Here is a 15,610-nt window from a genome sequence, read left to right on the forward strand (position 1 = left end):
ATCTTGTTATCTGTCATTTATTTTTTTTTTCTTTTAAGAAATAAGAAAGTAATGCCAAGCTCTTTGCAAATGTTGGTTATTAAAGTGTAAGAATAGTCAAATAAGTAAATAATTGCAAATCCTAACATGTAATATAATATATTGACTTCGGTAAGTGCTGCAACATTTAAGAATTTTGGTTTCATTGTTCTTTTGACGAATAAGAGAATCATGAAAATGTAATAGACGATTATTGGGATTGGAACATATGGCATTTTAATCTGAAAAAAAAAAACGATGCAAACATAAATATATAGTATGTGGGGTTTTATTTACAACTTGTTATATCTTGTGAGCATAGACATAATAAATCGTACAAATATAAAATTATTTATAATAAGAAACTCAAAACATTAATTGTTGTTGTTATAATGAATTCCGAATAAATAGTATTTCATAATTACCTTTAAAAGTGTGGACAAATTCATGTGTAATGTGTAAAAGGCTGAGTATATGGCTAAGATTAAGAAACAGATCAATTCGTTTTTGGGTGTTATGGCTATAAAAAAAAAATTAAAAGTTATAATGATAATTTTATAAAAATATATCTAATATTTATTATCATAAACCATTGTACTTTCGTATTATGTTTTATTAATTACTTGTTCTATAGAAATAAAATTCTGATAAGAGAAATCCGATAAATAATGCTAAGAGTACTGTAAAAAAACAACGAAAGAAAAATATATAGTAATGCGTATTAGGAAAATGGCAAAATGTTTATTTGTTCAATTAATATTAAAATGCATAAGTATCACATATTTTTAATCTTACATGATGCTTCTTTTTTCTTTTTCTTGGCATTTATAATTCCTTTATATATGAAATTAGCAGTGGATGGTGCCATACTAAAAAATTAGAAAAATAAGGATAAATTGAATTATAATTAATAATATAAATGATAAGAAAAGATAATATATGAGATATATTAATTTCAAACATCAGTGTTCGTATTTTTTTTTATTCTTACAGTATGAAGGATGAAATAATCAATATGGTAGATAATGAGAGACTTAATAAGGAATATCCAAAAAAGGAACTGAAAATTAAAATAAAATTTAAAAATAATGATATTTTATTGTTTTTTAGAAATATTATTTTGTTTATATTTTATATTTTAATATGCTTACTGTATCTTGGCTGGGATTATATTTCTAAAGGTTAATCTTTGATATATTCCTGGTCCTTTTAATCCTCTAAAAACACATAATGCTATTCCCTAAAATAAAAATAAGATATGGACAAATATTTTAATAAATAATGTTCCATATTTTCTGTATCGTTTATCCATTTTATTTATTTTTTGTGTTTATTCCACTTACAGCAAGGTTGATTTCAGTTACTCCAAAAGGTCCATTGGTGGTGTTGTAGGTTTTTGTATAATGTTCTAACCACTAAAAAAATTAAAAATTTATTATAAATATATCGAAAATGCTTATGCGAAGATATATATAGAAAGCGAAAAATTAAAATATATGCAAATACTTATAATTCATTCTTACCGATACAAGGTAGGCCATTAATTGAACATATGCAATAATCTATAAAAGAAAGGGGTTTGAAATCATCGAAATATATTTTTGTCAATCGCAAAAATTATTTTTTAATTATTTTATGTAATTCTCTGAATTTCAAAATTACCCAAAATGCTACGGATCCCTTGGTCAAACCAATAGCTTTAACACCAATCATAATAAATAAGCACTGTAAAATGGGAAAAAAATATAAAAAATTAATTTAAAATAAGCGATACATATTATAAAATAAATAAAATATGTATATTTGATTTAAAAAAAATACGTACTGTAGTAATTGCGTCACATCCATGATCGAAAAGTTGTCCTAATGCAGAGCTTGTGTTTGTTCTTCTTGCTTGTTTTCCGTCAATAGCATCAAAAGTCTATAATAGAAAAAATTGATGCAAAATGAATATAGCAAAATTATATAGCATATAAATATAAGATAAAAATTAATAAAATAATTTGAAAAAAAACTTACCGAATATAAAAATAATAAGATTCCCATATATATATATACGTGATCATACTTCTTATTGTTTATGTCAAACATATACATGAAAAAGAATGCTAAAGTTGAGCATAAAAATCCTATCAATGTCAATAAGTTGGCCGTTACGGACTGTAAAAAGGGGAAAAAAAATTATATAATGTATGCATGAAAATAGTCTTTTAATATGCCACCCAAGCAATTATAATAGAGACATAAGAAATATGCAGATTAAAAAATAAATATAGAGCGTGCAATATACAAAATAATTAATATAATATGATACTTACTTTGGGAATTAGTTTGACGCAAAAATTCCAATATGGTTCGCATATTTTCTCGAATATCGAGTGGTCCCCCCTCTTATAGGAATAGGACTTACAATTGGAGTATGCACTTTTGTTTAACTTGAAAATGATCCCCATTTTGTCATTAAAAGTATATTTAGTTAAATAAATAAAAAAAAATATATATATTTATTTATAATATTTTTGATATTTCGTATATCTTCACAACTTCTATTTCGCCATCAACATATAAATTTTATTAATATTGAACTAATGCTAAAAATATAACTTAATATTTATGAAAATTATATCATCATATATTTTTTTCTCCTAATTTTTTTTTATATTAATAAAAAATATAAATTGGTATTGTTCTAGAAATTGAATTCTTAAAAACTAATAAAATGTCAAATAGTAAAAAAAAATAGAATAAAATAAATTATTATAAAATATTTAACAAAATGATAATTATTTATAATAATATAAAAAAAATAAGTATTACGAATTTTTTTTTTTATATATTGCTATAATTAAAAAAAAATATCTTTGAAGTTTGCATTATTTATATATACATATAAATGAAAATTTTTCTCGCGTAATATTATAATATTATATATAATAATATGTTTTTGCTTACTATATAAATTTATATATGCATATATATTCATGCATTTTATAATAAAATATAATTAAAAAAAAAAAATTATTAATATTTCATTATTTAAAATTTTTTAATAGCCCATATATGCATTTATGAAAATGATTACATAAATAATATTACAACTATATTTTTATTATTTACTATATTTTTTATTACGGTTATTTTGTTATTTGGCTATATTATTTATTTTTCTTATGCATATAAAATTGTATGTATGAACTTGACATTTTATTTGTTTATTTTATTATCTGAATTGTTTATCTAAAAAATTGCATTATTTTTTTATATTTTTGGGATTTAATCGAATTTTTCTGTATTATTATGTATGTTTACCTATTATTATTGGGTAGATGTTTTCTATTATGATAATTTTTACGAAAATTATTATTATATTATGATGATTTTTTATAAACTTTTCATAAAGACGCAATAATTGTAATTGTTTATGATTATTTGGTTGCAAAATAGGACGTTACGATTTTTTTAATAATGAAGGGAATATTTTATGCATTATTATTACTATTTTATTTTTTTGTAAATAATTTATTTAACTTTATTAATAGTAATATATTGGGGGTCTATTTTTTTCTAATTTATAAATAATTATTAAATTGTTCATATATTATTTCAATTATAACAATTTATTATATTAAAAATAAGAAATAATGATATAATTGTAGTCTATTAATAATAATAATATAATAGGTGGCATGCACAGACTCACTTTAATTAAATAATTTGTAATAGGTAGATAATCTAAAGTTATGCTATTATCGATATTTTTTTATGTCCTTTTTACTTTTATTCTGTTTCTGATTTCTTATGATATCTCTTATCATGCGTTTTTTGTTTTATTGTATTTCTCACATTAAACTAAACGATTTATGCATATAAGACTAGTCTTTAATTCGGTTTTCTTCTAAACTTTATACATTATTTTTTTTTCACAAACAAATTAAAATAAAAAAAATCGTAATATGCTATTTCGAGCTAAAGCTATAAAAGATTACAATTTGTAAAAAAATATATTATTAAAAAAAATGAAAACGATAAATATCATAATTCATAAACATTGTTAAAATGAAATATGTATATATAAGTAATTTTTTTGCTTATTTCCTCGCTATATACGCGATTATAATTAAGTAAAAACGTATTTTCTTTAATGTATAGCATATACTTAAGGTTAAGGAATTAAATTGAAACGTGAAAAGAAAATGCATTGTTATTAATGCTGGCTTTTGACAGGTAGAATTATTTTAACTTATAACGTGCATATGTATATAAGATGAGGATAATATGAAAAAATATATATTTGAATATAAATCGGTATATTTTTATTTGTTTAAGTTTTCATAAATTATTATGGTATTATAAAAAAAATGAATAGCAATATCTCTTTTCGTTCTTATACAATTTTAAATTTACCTTATTTATTTTATTTCCTGAGTAATATAATTAAAATATCCTTTAAAGGACCATATACTTTAAGTATACTAAAATGTTTTATAAAGAATTGGTATGTTTGTATGTATGCATACATACACCTATTGATAAAAAGACAACATTATTTATAATTCATTACCTTCTTTTCAATTGCTTATGACATGTCTATATAATTTATTATTTAACAAATGTAATTAACTGACTTAGACAGCTCAAAATAAGCAATATTCAGTTTCTCATAATAAATAAATAATGTTTTATATAGATAATTTCATATGTCTTGATTTTTTTTCTGTCTTTATATATTTTGTATTCACATATGAGAGCGAATAATATATTTGTTTACGAATTTTCATATTTTATGTACTATATATTGATATATATATTATAATATGCATGCAGATCGATTGTAACTGTGAGAAAAATCAAAAAAATGTAGAAAGAAATTCTTTTGGAATATATATTCGATTATTGTATTGTTTTTTTTCTGTGGCATCACTGATTGGTATTTAATATAACCATATATATATAGTATAATCGATATGATTCATGGTATCACATTTCCCATCTATTTATTTTATTTCCAAATTTTTAATATAGGTTTTTCTTGTATGGCAAACGGGAACAAAGGAATATTTTATTTGCTTTTTTCTTTTTGCCCTAGTTTCGTTTATCTTTATCTGTTAGAATATATTTATACAATTTTTCATTTTGTTGCATTTATTAGCATAATTATATTTTTTAATTACAAATATATTTTTACTATAAGTTGCCCCTTTTTCATTTTCTGTGTTTTCAATTATAGATTCAAGAAGAAAATAAAGAAACGAATAAAATTTTCACATATTGTTGAAATGATATTATATGGAGCTATATTATCGATTGCTTTTGCAGGATTTTTAGAATATACTTTCTCACTTTTATGTCTTTATTTTTGTCATACATGTTTTTTAAAAAATGTTAAAGAACCATATTCCTTTGCCTGTTCAATAATTATGCTATTATGTATAAAAAAAAACTATTAAAATAATTAATACGTAAATGCACATAAATTGTGATCCTCCTATTTTTGTATGTGTATATATATTATTTATTAGTTTTAATATTATAATTTGCATGGCGCATAACTATACATACGTATATCGTGTGGAGATATATGATTGCAAAGAGAATAATAAAATTTCCATTAATATAGATTCGCCATATATATATGTGTGCATTGTCATGGATTTTTTTACAGACTTTTTTTTTGGGGTAGCATATGTAGAAGAATTTTCAAAAATTTGCCCAATATTTTTTATCAATACTAATTCAATAGTAAATGGAAGTGAATACACAGAACTGCCTATTATTGAGAATCATAATTTTAAGAATGATATAGCATATGAAGACAATGAAAATAATAATAAATTTAATAAGTTTAAATATATTTATGCAGATGATAAATTCGAATATATATTTTTTTCGTTGTGCTCTTCAGCAGGGTTATATTTTCATATAATATAAATTAAATGCTTATTTATATTATTTAATTAAATTTTTTCATATTTTTTGTTATTGTTGTATGTTTATATTCAGTTATTATATATTTTGTAAACATTTATTTTACATTTGAATTCGATACATAGTCTTTTATATGGTTTATTGATTAATAGATTTTCGAGCACAGAAAATTTAGTTTATTTTACATTAACATCAGAACAAAATGTTTTGACAATTATAATACTAAGGTAACCATAAACCATCAATAGTGCCAACTGTTTTCACTCAAAATGCTACTAATCTAATATTTATTATTTTACTATTTTTACACAGGAATATAATTTGTGTCCTATTGCACATGTCATGTTCAGGAATAGCATCCTACAACATCATAAACAATCGAAGTAATGAAAATAGAAAAGGTATATATAAAAAAAGAAACCGTAAATGTATATTGTGCAAATTTGTGAGAATATATATGTCTATATGCACCACTTTACATATTTATTATTTAAGTATTAATAAAATAAATAGTAATGGAGATAACATAATTTTTAACATAATTATTTATGTTTTTCAGGCATGATGCAAAGCATATTATCGATATTGAGGTCATTGTTTTTATCATCATTATTTCATGCCATATATGACTATTCCATATATTACAGTTCATTAAATATCCCTGAATATCAAATTTCATTTTTTAAAGCGTTGTTTATGTATTCCTTTTTGTCAATGATATTTATATTTTTCGTTATAATTAAAGGAATTGTTTGATATCTATATATTTCTTGTTTTTTTATTGCTATACCCTCTAATTAATCATTTTTTTATTAAAAATATAAATAATGTATTTGCATCTCCATTTGAATTCAATATGTTGTATTAAACAAAAAATAAATATTATTAATTTGAATATCTACAAATAAATATTTGTTGAAATTGTTCTATGAAAAATTAATTAAAAGGTAAAAGAAATAAGCAAAAAATTGGAGAAGTAAAATGAAATTAAAATCCGGTGTAAAACAAATTATAGTTTTTATCTTAATAATGTACATGCATGTGGATATACATAGATTTATTGATTAAATTTAAGATCAGTAATGATGATGAGGACAGTCCAATTCCCTGAGGATTCAAATTGCCCCAATTTGAGTGCAAACCAACATTTGTTATCGGGTACAATAAATTTAAAGATCCCAATATCATCTTTATTATTTCGGCATTCATTAAGAATATTTAAAGCTTTTGTTAATGTTTTGATATATACCACCTTTTTCAAATCAGAATTATCATTATTTTTATATTTTTCACCTATATTTTTTTTTTTTTTGGTGTCTATTACATTTTTTAAAACATAATTATTTTTTAATGTAGTTACATTTTTTGTAGTTATCGAATCCATAAGAAAAATAATATCACAATTTTTATTTACTATTTCGAATATTAATTCAATTTTGTCTGAATAAAACTTGGAGTAAGTATTTAAAATTTTACAACATTTTTTTAATTTGCAATTAATATATATAGAATTTTTATGCATTTTTATATCTGGAAATTTAGTTAATGATGGATTAATAATTTCTACTCCACATTCATATTTTTTAAAAGCGTCTGTAACATTACAATGGTGTTTAAATAATAATATACAGATTCCATTTTTTTCAAATAAATCAATTGTAATTTTTGTATTTTTAGATATATTCTTAAAAATATCATATATTTGATATATATATACCAGTATAATTATTTCATTGTTTGAATTGCTTTTTAAAATAAAATTTTCATAAAATAAATCATTCATGCTAATTTTTATCAATATTTCTACATGCCTCTTTTCATTGCCAAAAATTAATAAATATTTTTCTGAAAACTTAAAACACAAAAAAGAGGTTTCAATTGAAAAAGAACAGAATTCTTTAAGTCCTTTCAGTATATATGAAAAGTCATATATACCGTCTTGTTTGAATTCCGCATGTAATTTCATTGTATCTTACATATTCTTATAGAGGTGTACATAGTATATGTGTGCTTTCCTATTCGTTTATTTTCTATATACTTTTTTAAATTGGCTCCCCTTCCTCTTTTAAAGTTGCTTGAATTTTACTACGCCTCTCAAATTTTGAAGCTTATAATTTAAACTGTACACAATGTATTTGTATTTATGTCTGTAAATGTTGGCACATAGTTATTTTGATTAACTTATATATATTGTAGCATGTAAACAAAATATATAAATATTTTTTACTATTGATTAATACCGCTTGGACCTTCCCTGTGTGTATTCTATTCATGCATTATATTTTTGTGTTATATTTTTCTTTCAATACTATTTTTCGCGCATTTCACGAGCAATTTTATTTGTTGCATATATGTGTTTTATTTTTTTTTATCGCTTTTGTTTTAAGGATTTTAGCATATATTTTATTCTTATGTAAAAAACAAATGAACGACAAAAACATGTATTTTTTTCTTTTTTTAAAACATTCAAATGTTGTTGAATGCTTCCGTTACATATAAGCATACCTTAGTGGTGTGTTATATAGCCACGTATTTTTACACATTTATATATTATTTATTTTTATATTTATAAGTTTATCGAATTAAAAACATGTAAATATTTAAATGAATTTTTCTATTATAATTTTTACATAAAAAAAATATATAAAGCATTATTCATAGTAATGAATAATATTAGGATTTGTGTCCGTTATATTATTTTTTATCATTCACATCATATTGTAAAATAATTGATGTATGCATAGAGCATATACATTATGACTTGTTCTTCTTTTTTAGGTATTCTTCTTCCAATTTTATTAACTCATTTCTCCAATATTCTCGTTCCTGTTAATCACAAAATGTGCATTCATATAAATATTTATGGGCAAAGGCATTTATAAAAAACGGTATTATTATTAGCAAATACATATCTTTATATATTATAAGAAACATAATCGATGCATATTCAAATTATATGTTTTAATTGCTATGTATTATAACGACGTTTACCTGTTTTAATTTTTCGACTTTTTTTCTCAAATTCAGTAATATAGCCACATCAGTTCTTAAAACCCTATGTAGCAACAAAAATAGAATTTTGAATAATTATAGAAATGTGCAAAAATACAAAGCAATAAGCAGATAATTATATATACATATGTGATATGCAGTTATACCCATATAAGAAGCACATGTTTTCTGTATATATGGTTGGTTTTTCGATGTCATTTTCTTTTAAATATATATCTAGTTTGTCAAAATATGAGATATCGATTTTAAGTTTTTGGAAAAAATATTTTGCGCTATAAATATTTTTTTCGTCTTTTTCATCCTCAGGGAATTTGTTTATCTATATAGCCAATGAAAGAAATAAGAAGGAATATAAAAATATAATAAAAAGGTATAAGATAAATAGTGGGAGCACACATACAAATTCAAAAGATTATAAATATGTAAAAATATGGAGAAATAGCACAGCCAATTTTATTATTGTTGAATGTATAAGCACATGTATTTTGTGTTACCGGTATAATTTCATCATTGGTTAACTCAAATTTCTTTTTCAATTTTTTCATATCAGACACCTTTTTTAATTCATGTTTAATTTTGCTCTCAAATTTTTTAATACTTTCCATTGTTATTTCTTCTAGCATTACATCTTTTTTTGATATTGTATATGTTTTATGAATTATATTTTTTCTTTCGATGTCTGCTTCCATATTATATGTAAATTTGACTAGTGGGTGTTTAGCTTTTCCTTCTTTTAATTTTATTAAATCAGTATTATTTTTAATTTTTTTTGACTCTTCTAACTTAATTTTTTGATCGTAAGCATCTTCTACAACTTTTTTAGACACGCTGTAAAACCGATCTTTTAGTTCTTCTATAGTTCTTGAATATTTAGTATCATATACATCATATATAATAATAAAATGACATTCATATTTTTCACATAAATTAAATAAATAATCCGTTTCTTCTTTTGTCCATTTTAAATTCATATTTTTAATTTGTTTATTGTAAAATTCATCATCATATTTTACTATATTTAATTTTTTATTAAATTTTTCAAAAGTGTAATCATCTTCTATAGAATTTTCATTAAATTGAATTTTATCATTTTTATACCCCATTTTTTTCCATTTTTTTAATATTAAGTCATCATTTCTGCATTTGTTTTTAAATTTTACCAACCTCCATATGCTGGGATTCTTGTTATTAAGCTACGAAAAAAGACGATCAAAATGAGAAAAAATATGCAGATATATAAATATTGCATTTCTTTATATTAATGTGAATATATGGATTTTTTTTCATTATTTTTTTAATTTACATTTATAGTTTTCGATGATGTTGGAAGAGAAAAGAGGTTATCATTTTCTTTTAAAAAATTTAATTCTTTTTTGCTCTTTTTATCTTTCTCCTTTTTCTTATCCTTTATTTTCTCGATATTAATACCGAGCATATCATATATATGACTCATTTTCGATGAAGAACATTAAAACTTATAATATAGCAAAGAGTATAATATATCATTTCAATGTGTAATGCATATCATATGGATAGTAACTAGACAAAGCCATTAATACTACCATTGCTTAATAAAAGTAACAAAAAAAACACATATATGTATATATGGTGTTGTGAAAATTTTATGACTATATGTGATAATAATAAGTTAAAGGTTAGTCATGCATTTGAATGCATATATGATGACCAAATGACGAATAAACAGTTTGCAGAAAAAATGAATGCATATATAAATATATATAGTCTAGGAATATATAGTTTCCTATTTTTTATAATTGTTTAATAGTTAATTATCTGCAACTTTTACCAATTTATCATTAATATAAAAAATCTATACACATAAATTATGCAAAAATAAATACATATGTTATTAAGTGTATATTAATTACATTATTTAAAAAAACAAAAAAAATTACTAAATTTTAGGAAACTGTCAAATGAAATACATCTTTATTACTACATGTAGTTATCAAAAATAATAACATAATTATGGAAGTTTATGATGTATATACTAAAAAATATATATTTTTTTTGAAGTTGAATTTTTTCTTTAAGAATAAATATATATGAAAAAAATATATATATGCATATGTATGCTATATCTAAAGGAGAGTGTAACGGATTTAATAATCCCCCATTTTAAGTTCTATTAAATGAAAGAAAAAATATGTATATAAGTTACTTATACGTGTAAAACATTGCTTAATAATTCAGGGAAAAAATGTGATAAATACAATTTATAAAAATGCATTTATAAAAAGGGTAAAAATTGAAATATTATACCCTCTATATATAATACATACATTGATATGTATGCTATTATATGTATATAAAGTAGCATCTTATGAAGATGCTATTTTCGCTAATAATCTTTTTGGTGTTTTTTTTAGATGAATGTTATGTTTTATGCTTAAAAAAAAAATACAATTTTCTACTAAAAGAAAATAACACAATATACCATCAAAGGCAAAGAGAATGCACAAACAAATCTTATTTATCATTAAAGAAGCATAAGAAAAATTATTACTGTAAAAATGAAAAGAAAAGGTTAATTCTATACAATAAGGAAGGCCCAAAAGATGAATATAAAGTAGATATAGAAAAAAAAATACTTGGCCATAATTTATTTAATTTCAGCTTAGAAGATATCCTCACTATTTTCAAGCTATTATTATATTTAAAAAAAATTATTTTATATCGTCATAATAATAATATATCAATTCAAATAAAGGAACCCTTAAGAGAAGATGATAGCAGCTATCACGATACAATATATGAGTATGGGCTATTTTTAAAAAAATATTTATCAAAAAATAAAAATGAAAGAAACACATTTTTTAATATATTCGATACTAAATTAATAAAAACTGGGGATATATGTTGTGATGCGGTAGAAAAAAATCAACAAGCTCAAACGGTTACACTCGGTAGTAATGATCAATTGGAAAATAATGATACAGACTATTTTATGGAAAAGGGGAGAGATATGAAGGAAGATAAAACAAATATATCTAATATTATAAGGATTTTTAAAAAAATAATTAAAAAATTACATATTGATCTAAAAGAAGAACGTTACATAAATAAGATTAATGATAAAACAATTTTAATTGTATTTTATGTAAATGGTAAAAAATTTGGAATTTCGTGTTGTTATAAAAAAATTGATGGAACATACTATCTATATAAAAATACAGTATATGTCGAAGTGTGTGATACAATAAAAAAAGACATTGCAATAATTAATCTTATATCGAATAATAGACTATTCTGTGACTTTAGTAAAGATAAAATATCGGTTAACCCATTTTATATAAAATATTATGTTAAGTATTATCTCAATACATTATTTCACATAAGTCCTAAATTGGTAATAAATAATTATTCAAGCATGATATATAATAATAAGTTTCCGTACATATCTCAAATCGGTAATCCACATAATAATCTAGACAAAAATACAATGCATACATTTTTTTTAAATGATAAAAATTCTATTGATATAAAGCAAGCTCAAAATTGTGAAAACAAACATAATGATGCAATAAGAAATTATGAACACATAAAAAAAAAAAATAAAATAAACGTCAAAGTGATAAGAATATATATGAATGGGAAGTATTATGTATCGATTCCAATGTGCTTAATATATAATGTAATTAAAAAAAAATTTTATATAAACAACATTCTCTATATTGATAATACAAAACACAATTTAGAAGACATTTGTACACTCATGGGTATATATTTTAATAACATTAATTTTTTTCAAAATAATAATTTCATTTATCTAAATAACACAAATATAATCTTAAATAGTGATCAACTAAATTTTGATCTTAACTATATTCTCCTATTTTATTTTGCATATTTTAATAACAAAAAAAAATTGCATACACCGAAGGAAATAAATCCACTATTTCCTTTTTATAATATAATGCATAATAAAAAAGGAAATAATTCAAAAATTATTAAAAAGGTTGTGTATAGATCTGATAGCAATTTTGTTAATTTTGTATATTAAGTATTTATATGAATGCTATGACGATAGAAGAATGTTGTAGCCCGGTGATATGAAATTACATATATATATTTCACATATTTCTTTTTACCATCTACACATTGTTTTTATTTCGTGTTTTAGCTTTTTATTTGATTTTTTTTTATAACACTATATTAATTTGTTTAATTAACTTTATTTTTGAAGTTTATTTTCTGAAACATTGACAAATTGTAGAGAAAAACAAAAAAAAATGTAAACACTGTAATGTTTCATTTTCTTGACATTTGTATACACAAAAAATATATCAAGGGTGTAAAAGTTCATGTATATGCACCATATTGATTATATGAGCATATATAAAAGATGTAGCACAAAAAATAAGAGTTTCAAACTTTCAAAATAATGAAATTGATATATGAATAATATAATGGTGAAAAGGGGACGCAATTTATTTGCCCCATGAAGAATAGCAAATAGAATGAAATAAAAAGTGAATGGGAAAAACGGTATAGCGTATTATTATAACAACTATTACATTTCCTCCAATATTTTTTTAATATAATCACTAATAAAGGTATTTACAAATGTGTAATTAATGTTCATTGATAATTTTTCGTGAATTATTTTATTTTTTAAAATACCTATAATTCGGTTTTTAAAATTCTGCTCATTTAATATATTTTTATTATCACCAATTTGTAAATACTTTATATTTTCATCAAGGATATTTTTTAGCATATTATGCATTTCATCAAAGCTATTATTGTTACTTTCGATGTTTAATTTTTCTAATAATGCTTCTTTGTCAAATCCGATATCTATATATTTATACAAATATTCTCTGATAAAAGCTTTGTCTAGATTATATTTTTTTGAGCATTTGATAAGAAAATATAAGTCCTTTGGTTTTATCATAATTTTTTTTGATAGCACATTTTTTTTTTTTAGTATATCTATTAATGTATTAACTATAAAATTTGAGATGCTCTTTTCTTCATCCATCCGATTTGCAGCCTCGTCGATTTCATCGCCATTTACTTTGTTATCTACTTCTATATGTTCCAAACATTCATTAAAATAGTTGTATAAAAATGGATCATTAAAAAATACATGGAAATAGTGGTTTGACCATTTATATTTAATTTGATCTTCATATATTTTGATTTTATAATTAACATAAAACTTTAACAATTTTAAGACTTCATCGTTTAGTTTATATTCAGGTATATTCCCTTCGTGTACATAATTATATTTTTCTTTTTTTCGTAAAAAATAATCTGTATTATTTACATAGCTTTTTGTATATATATCACTTGGCATGTTATTATTGTCATTATTATTACATTTTAAGTTATTATAATTTTCTAAAATTGATTTAACAACATTTTGTTTTTCTAATTCTATGCAATTTCTTATTTTTGTAAAACTATTAATATTTTTAAGCTCTATCCTATTATATTTTATATCTCCATATTCAAAAGATATGTTTATGTCTGATCTTATATTTTCTTTATTACCCACACACACACCTAGCAAACATATTTTATTTTTGATTTCTTTTAACAGGCTTATACAATCATCAATATTCATGTAACTCTTTTCGATTACTATTTCAGCCAATGGTATACCACATCTGTTATAGTCTAATAAAAGCTTTATATCCGAATTGGTATTTGTTCCAAGTTCATGATTAATCGAATTTATTTCTAAATTGGTATTATTACATGATGAATTTATGCAATTATTAGTAATATCATCAATATGTTTATTTTTATCCAATAAAATATCATTATTAAATGTCTCTCCATCATTTACTTCGGATGGTATCGATTCATTGGAATTTCTTTTATTTAAATTATTGAAAAGTAAAAAAGATTTGCTTGTATCTTCTTCTAAATGAACACTTTTTATATTATATTTTTTTCCGTTAATATAAATGTATCCATTTGATCCGAGTGGTTTTTCGTTTTGTGTAATTTGATATCCTTTTGGCAAATCATAATAATTATAAATTTTTCTATCGAATGATATATGCTTACTTAAATTACAATTAAGAATGATACCAATTAAATATGTATACAAAATGGCTGTAGTATTTACTAAATTTAACGAGCCAACTTCACCTACACAAATATTGCAAATGTGTTTATTTGGTTTAGTAATAATATCATCCTTATAATTACCATGACAATTTGTTTCACTTTTTTTATTTTCTTTTACATCATTTTTTAAATTATCAATTTCAGAGTTATAATTATCTATTGTGTTTACTGTTTTTTTTTTCAGTATATTTTCATTTAAAAAGTTTGCTAAATCAGTGTTATACTTTTCATTTTTTTTTTCATTATATAAAGAAGATATATTGAAGCAGTTGCAAAACGCTTTATGTTTTGTACTTAATTGTACATGCATCTCAATACCAATTTGATATTTCAATTTATTTTCGATGCTTTTTGTTAGTTCCGTGTTATTGGCTATCTCATGATTGTATATGCTATTTCTGGTTTTTGCTTTTATATTTTTTATATTTTGTCCTAAGGAAATTAAATTGTTGTTACCTTTTAGTGTGTTTATTTTGAAGCATGTAATTTCAAACCAAATAAAAAAAACAAAGTAACTAAACCATACGTAGGCAAACATCATATATAGATA

The 15,610-nt window shown here is 22.0% G+C and overlaps 6 protein-coding genes across 6 annotated transcripts; 2 read left to right on the top strand and 4 right to left on the bottom strand.

Moving 5' to 3' along the window:
• Positions 1-17: 17 nt before the first annotated feature.
• Positions 18-2,471, bottom strand: PCHAS_1126500 (choline/ethanolaminephosphotransferase, putative; the record flags this gene model as incomplete). The annotated part of the gene is made up of 12 exons (XM_016798630.1): positions 18-260; positions 444-538; positions 642-698; positions 814-887; positions 1,010-1,078; positions 1,170-1,258; positions 1,362-1,433; positions 1,542-1,580; positions 1,681-1,743; positions 1,844-1,939; positions 2,038-2,178; positions 2,337-2,471. The coding sequence occupies 12 exons, from the start codon at positions 2,469-2,471 to the stop codon at positions 18-20; spliced, it is 1,173 nt and encodes a 390-aa protein (XP_016654012.1).
• A 2,024-nt stretch (positions 2,472-4,495) lies between these two features.
• Positions 4,496-6,699, top strand: PCHAS_1126600 (protease, putative; the record flags this gene model as incomplete). Its single annotated transcript, XM_016798631.1, has 8 exons — positions 4,496-4,513; positions 4,843-4,945; positions 5,041-5,122; positions 5,246-5,445; positions 5,681-5,924; positions 6,096-6,170; positions 6,256-6,326; positions 6,503-6,699. 8 exons carry the CDS (start codon positions 4,496-4,498, stop codon positions 6,697-6,699), a joined length of 990 nt encoding a protein of 329 aa, XP_016654013.1.
• Positions 6,700-7,000: 301 nt separating this feature from the next.
• PCHAS_1126700 (conserved Plasmodium protein, unknown function) lies at positions 7,001-7,909 on the bottom strand (the record flags this gene model as incomplete). The annotated part of the gene is made up of 1 exon (XM_735606.2): positions 7,001-7,909. The coding sequence occupies one exon, from the start codon at positions 7,907-7,909 to the stop codon at positions 7,001-7,003; it is 909 nt and encodes a 302-aa protein (XP_740699.2).
• Positions 7,910-8,697: 788 nt separating this feature from the next.
• Positions 8,698-10,408, bottom strand: PCHAS_1126800 (DNA methyltransferase 1-associated protein 1, putative; the record flags this gene model as incomplete). The annotated part of the gene is made up of 5 exons (XM_016798632.1): positions 8,698-8,769; positions 8,935-8,998; positions 9,102-9,274; positions 9,450-10,148; positions 10,259-10,408. The coding sequence occupies 5 exons, from the start codon at positions 10,406-10,408 to the stop codon at positions 8,698-8,700; spliced, it is 1,158 nt and encodes a 385-aa protein (XP_016654014.1).
• Positions 10,409-11,305: 897 nt separating this feature from the next.
• PCHAS_1126900 (conserved Plasmodium protein, unknown function) lies at positions 11,306-12,979 on the top strand (the record flags this gene model as incomplete). Its single annotated transcript, XM_734141.2, has 1 exon — positions 11,306-12,979. The coding sequence occupies one exon, from the start codon at positions 11,306-11,308 to the stop codon at positions 12,977-12,979; it is 1,674 nt and encodes a 557-aa protein (XP_739234.2).
• A 510-nt stretch (positions 12,980-13,489) lies between these two features.
• On the bottom strand, positions 13,490-15,601 carry PCHAS_1127000 (glutamyl-tRNA(Gln) amidotransferase subunit B, putative; the record flags this gene model as incomplete). Its single annotated transcript, XM_738347.2, has 1 exon — positions 13,490-15,601. The coding sequence occupies one exon, from the start codon at positions 15,599-15,601 to the stop codon at positions 13,490-13,492; it is 2,112 nt and encodes a 703-aa protein (XP_743440.2).
• Between the last annotated feature and the right edge of the window lie 9 nt (positions 15,602-15,610).

Source organism: Plasmodium chabaudi (assembly GCF_900002335.3).
Source record: "Plasmodium chabaudi chabaudi strain AS genome assembly, chromosome: 11".
In the NCBI taxonomy this organism is placed as follows: domain Eukaryota; phylum Apicomplexa; class Aconoidasida; order Haemosporida; family Plasmodiidae; genus Plasmodium; species Plasmodium chabaudi.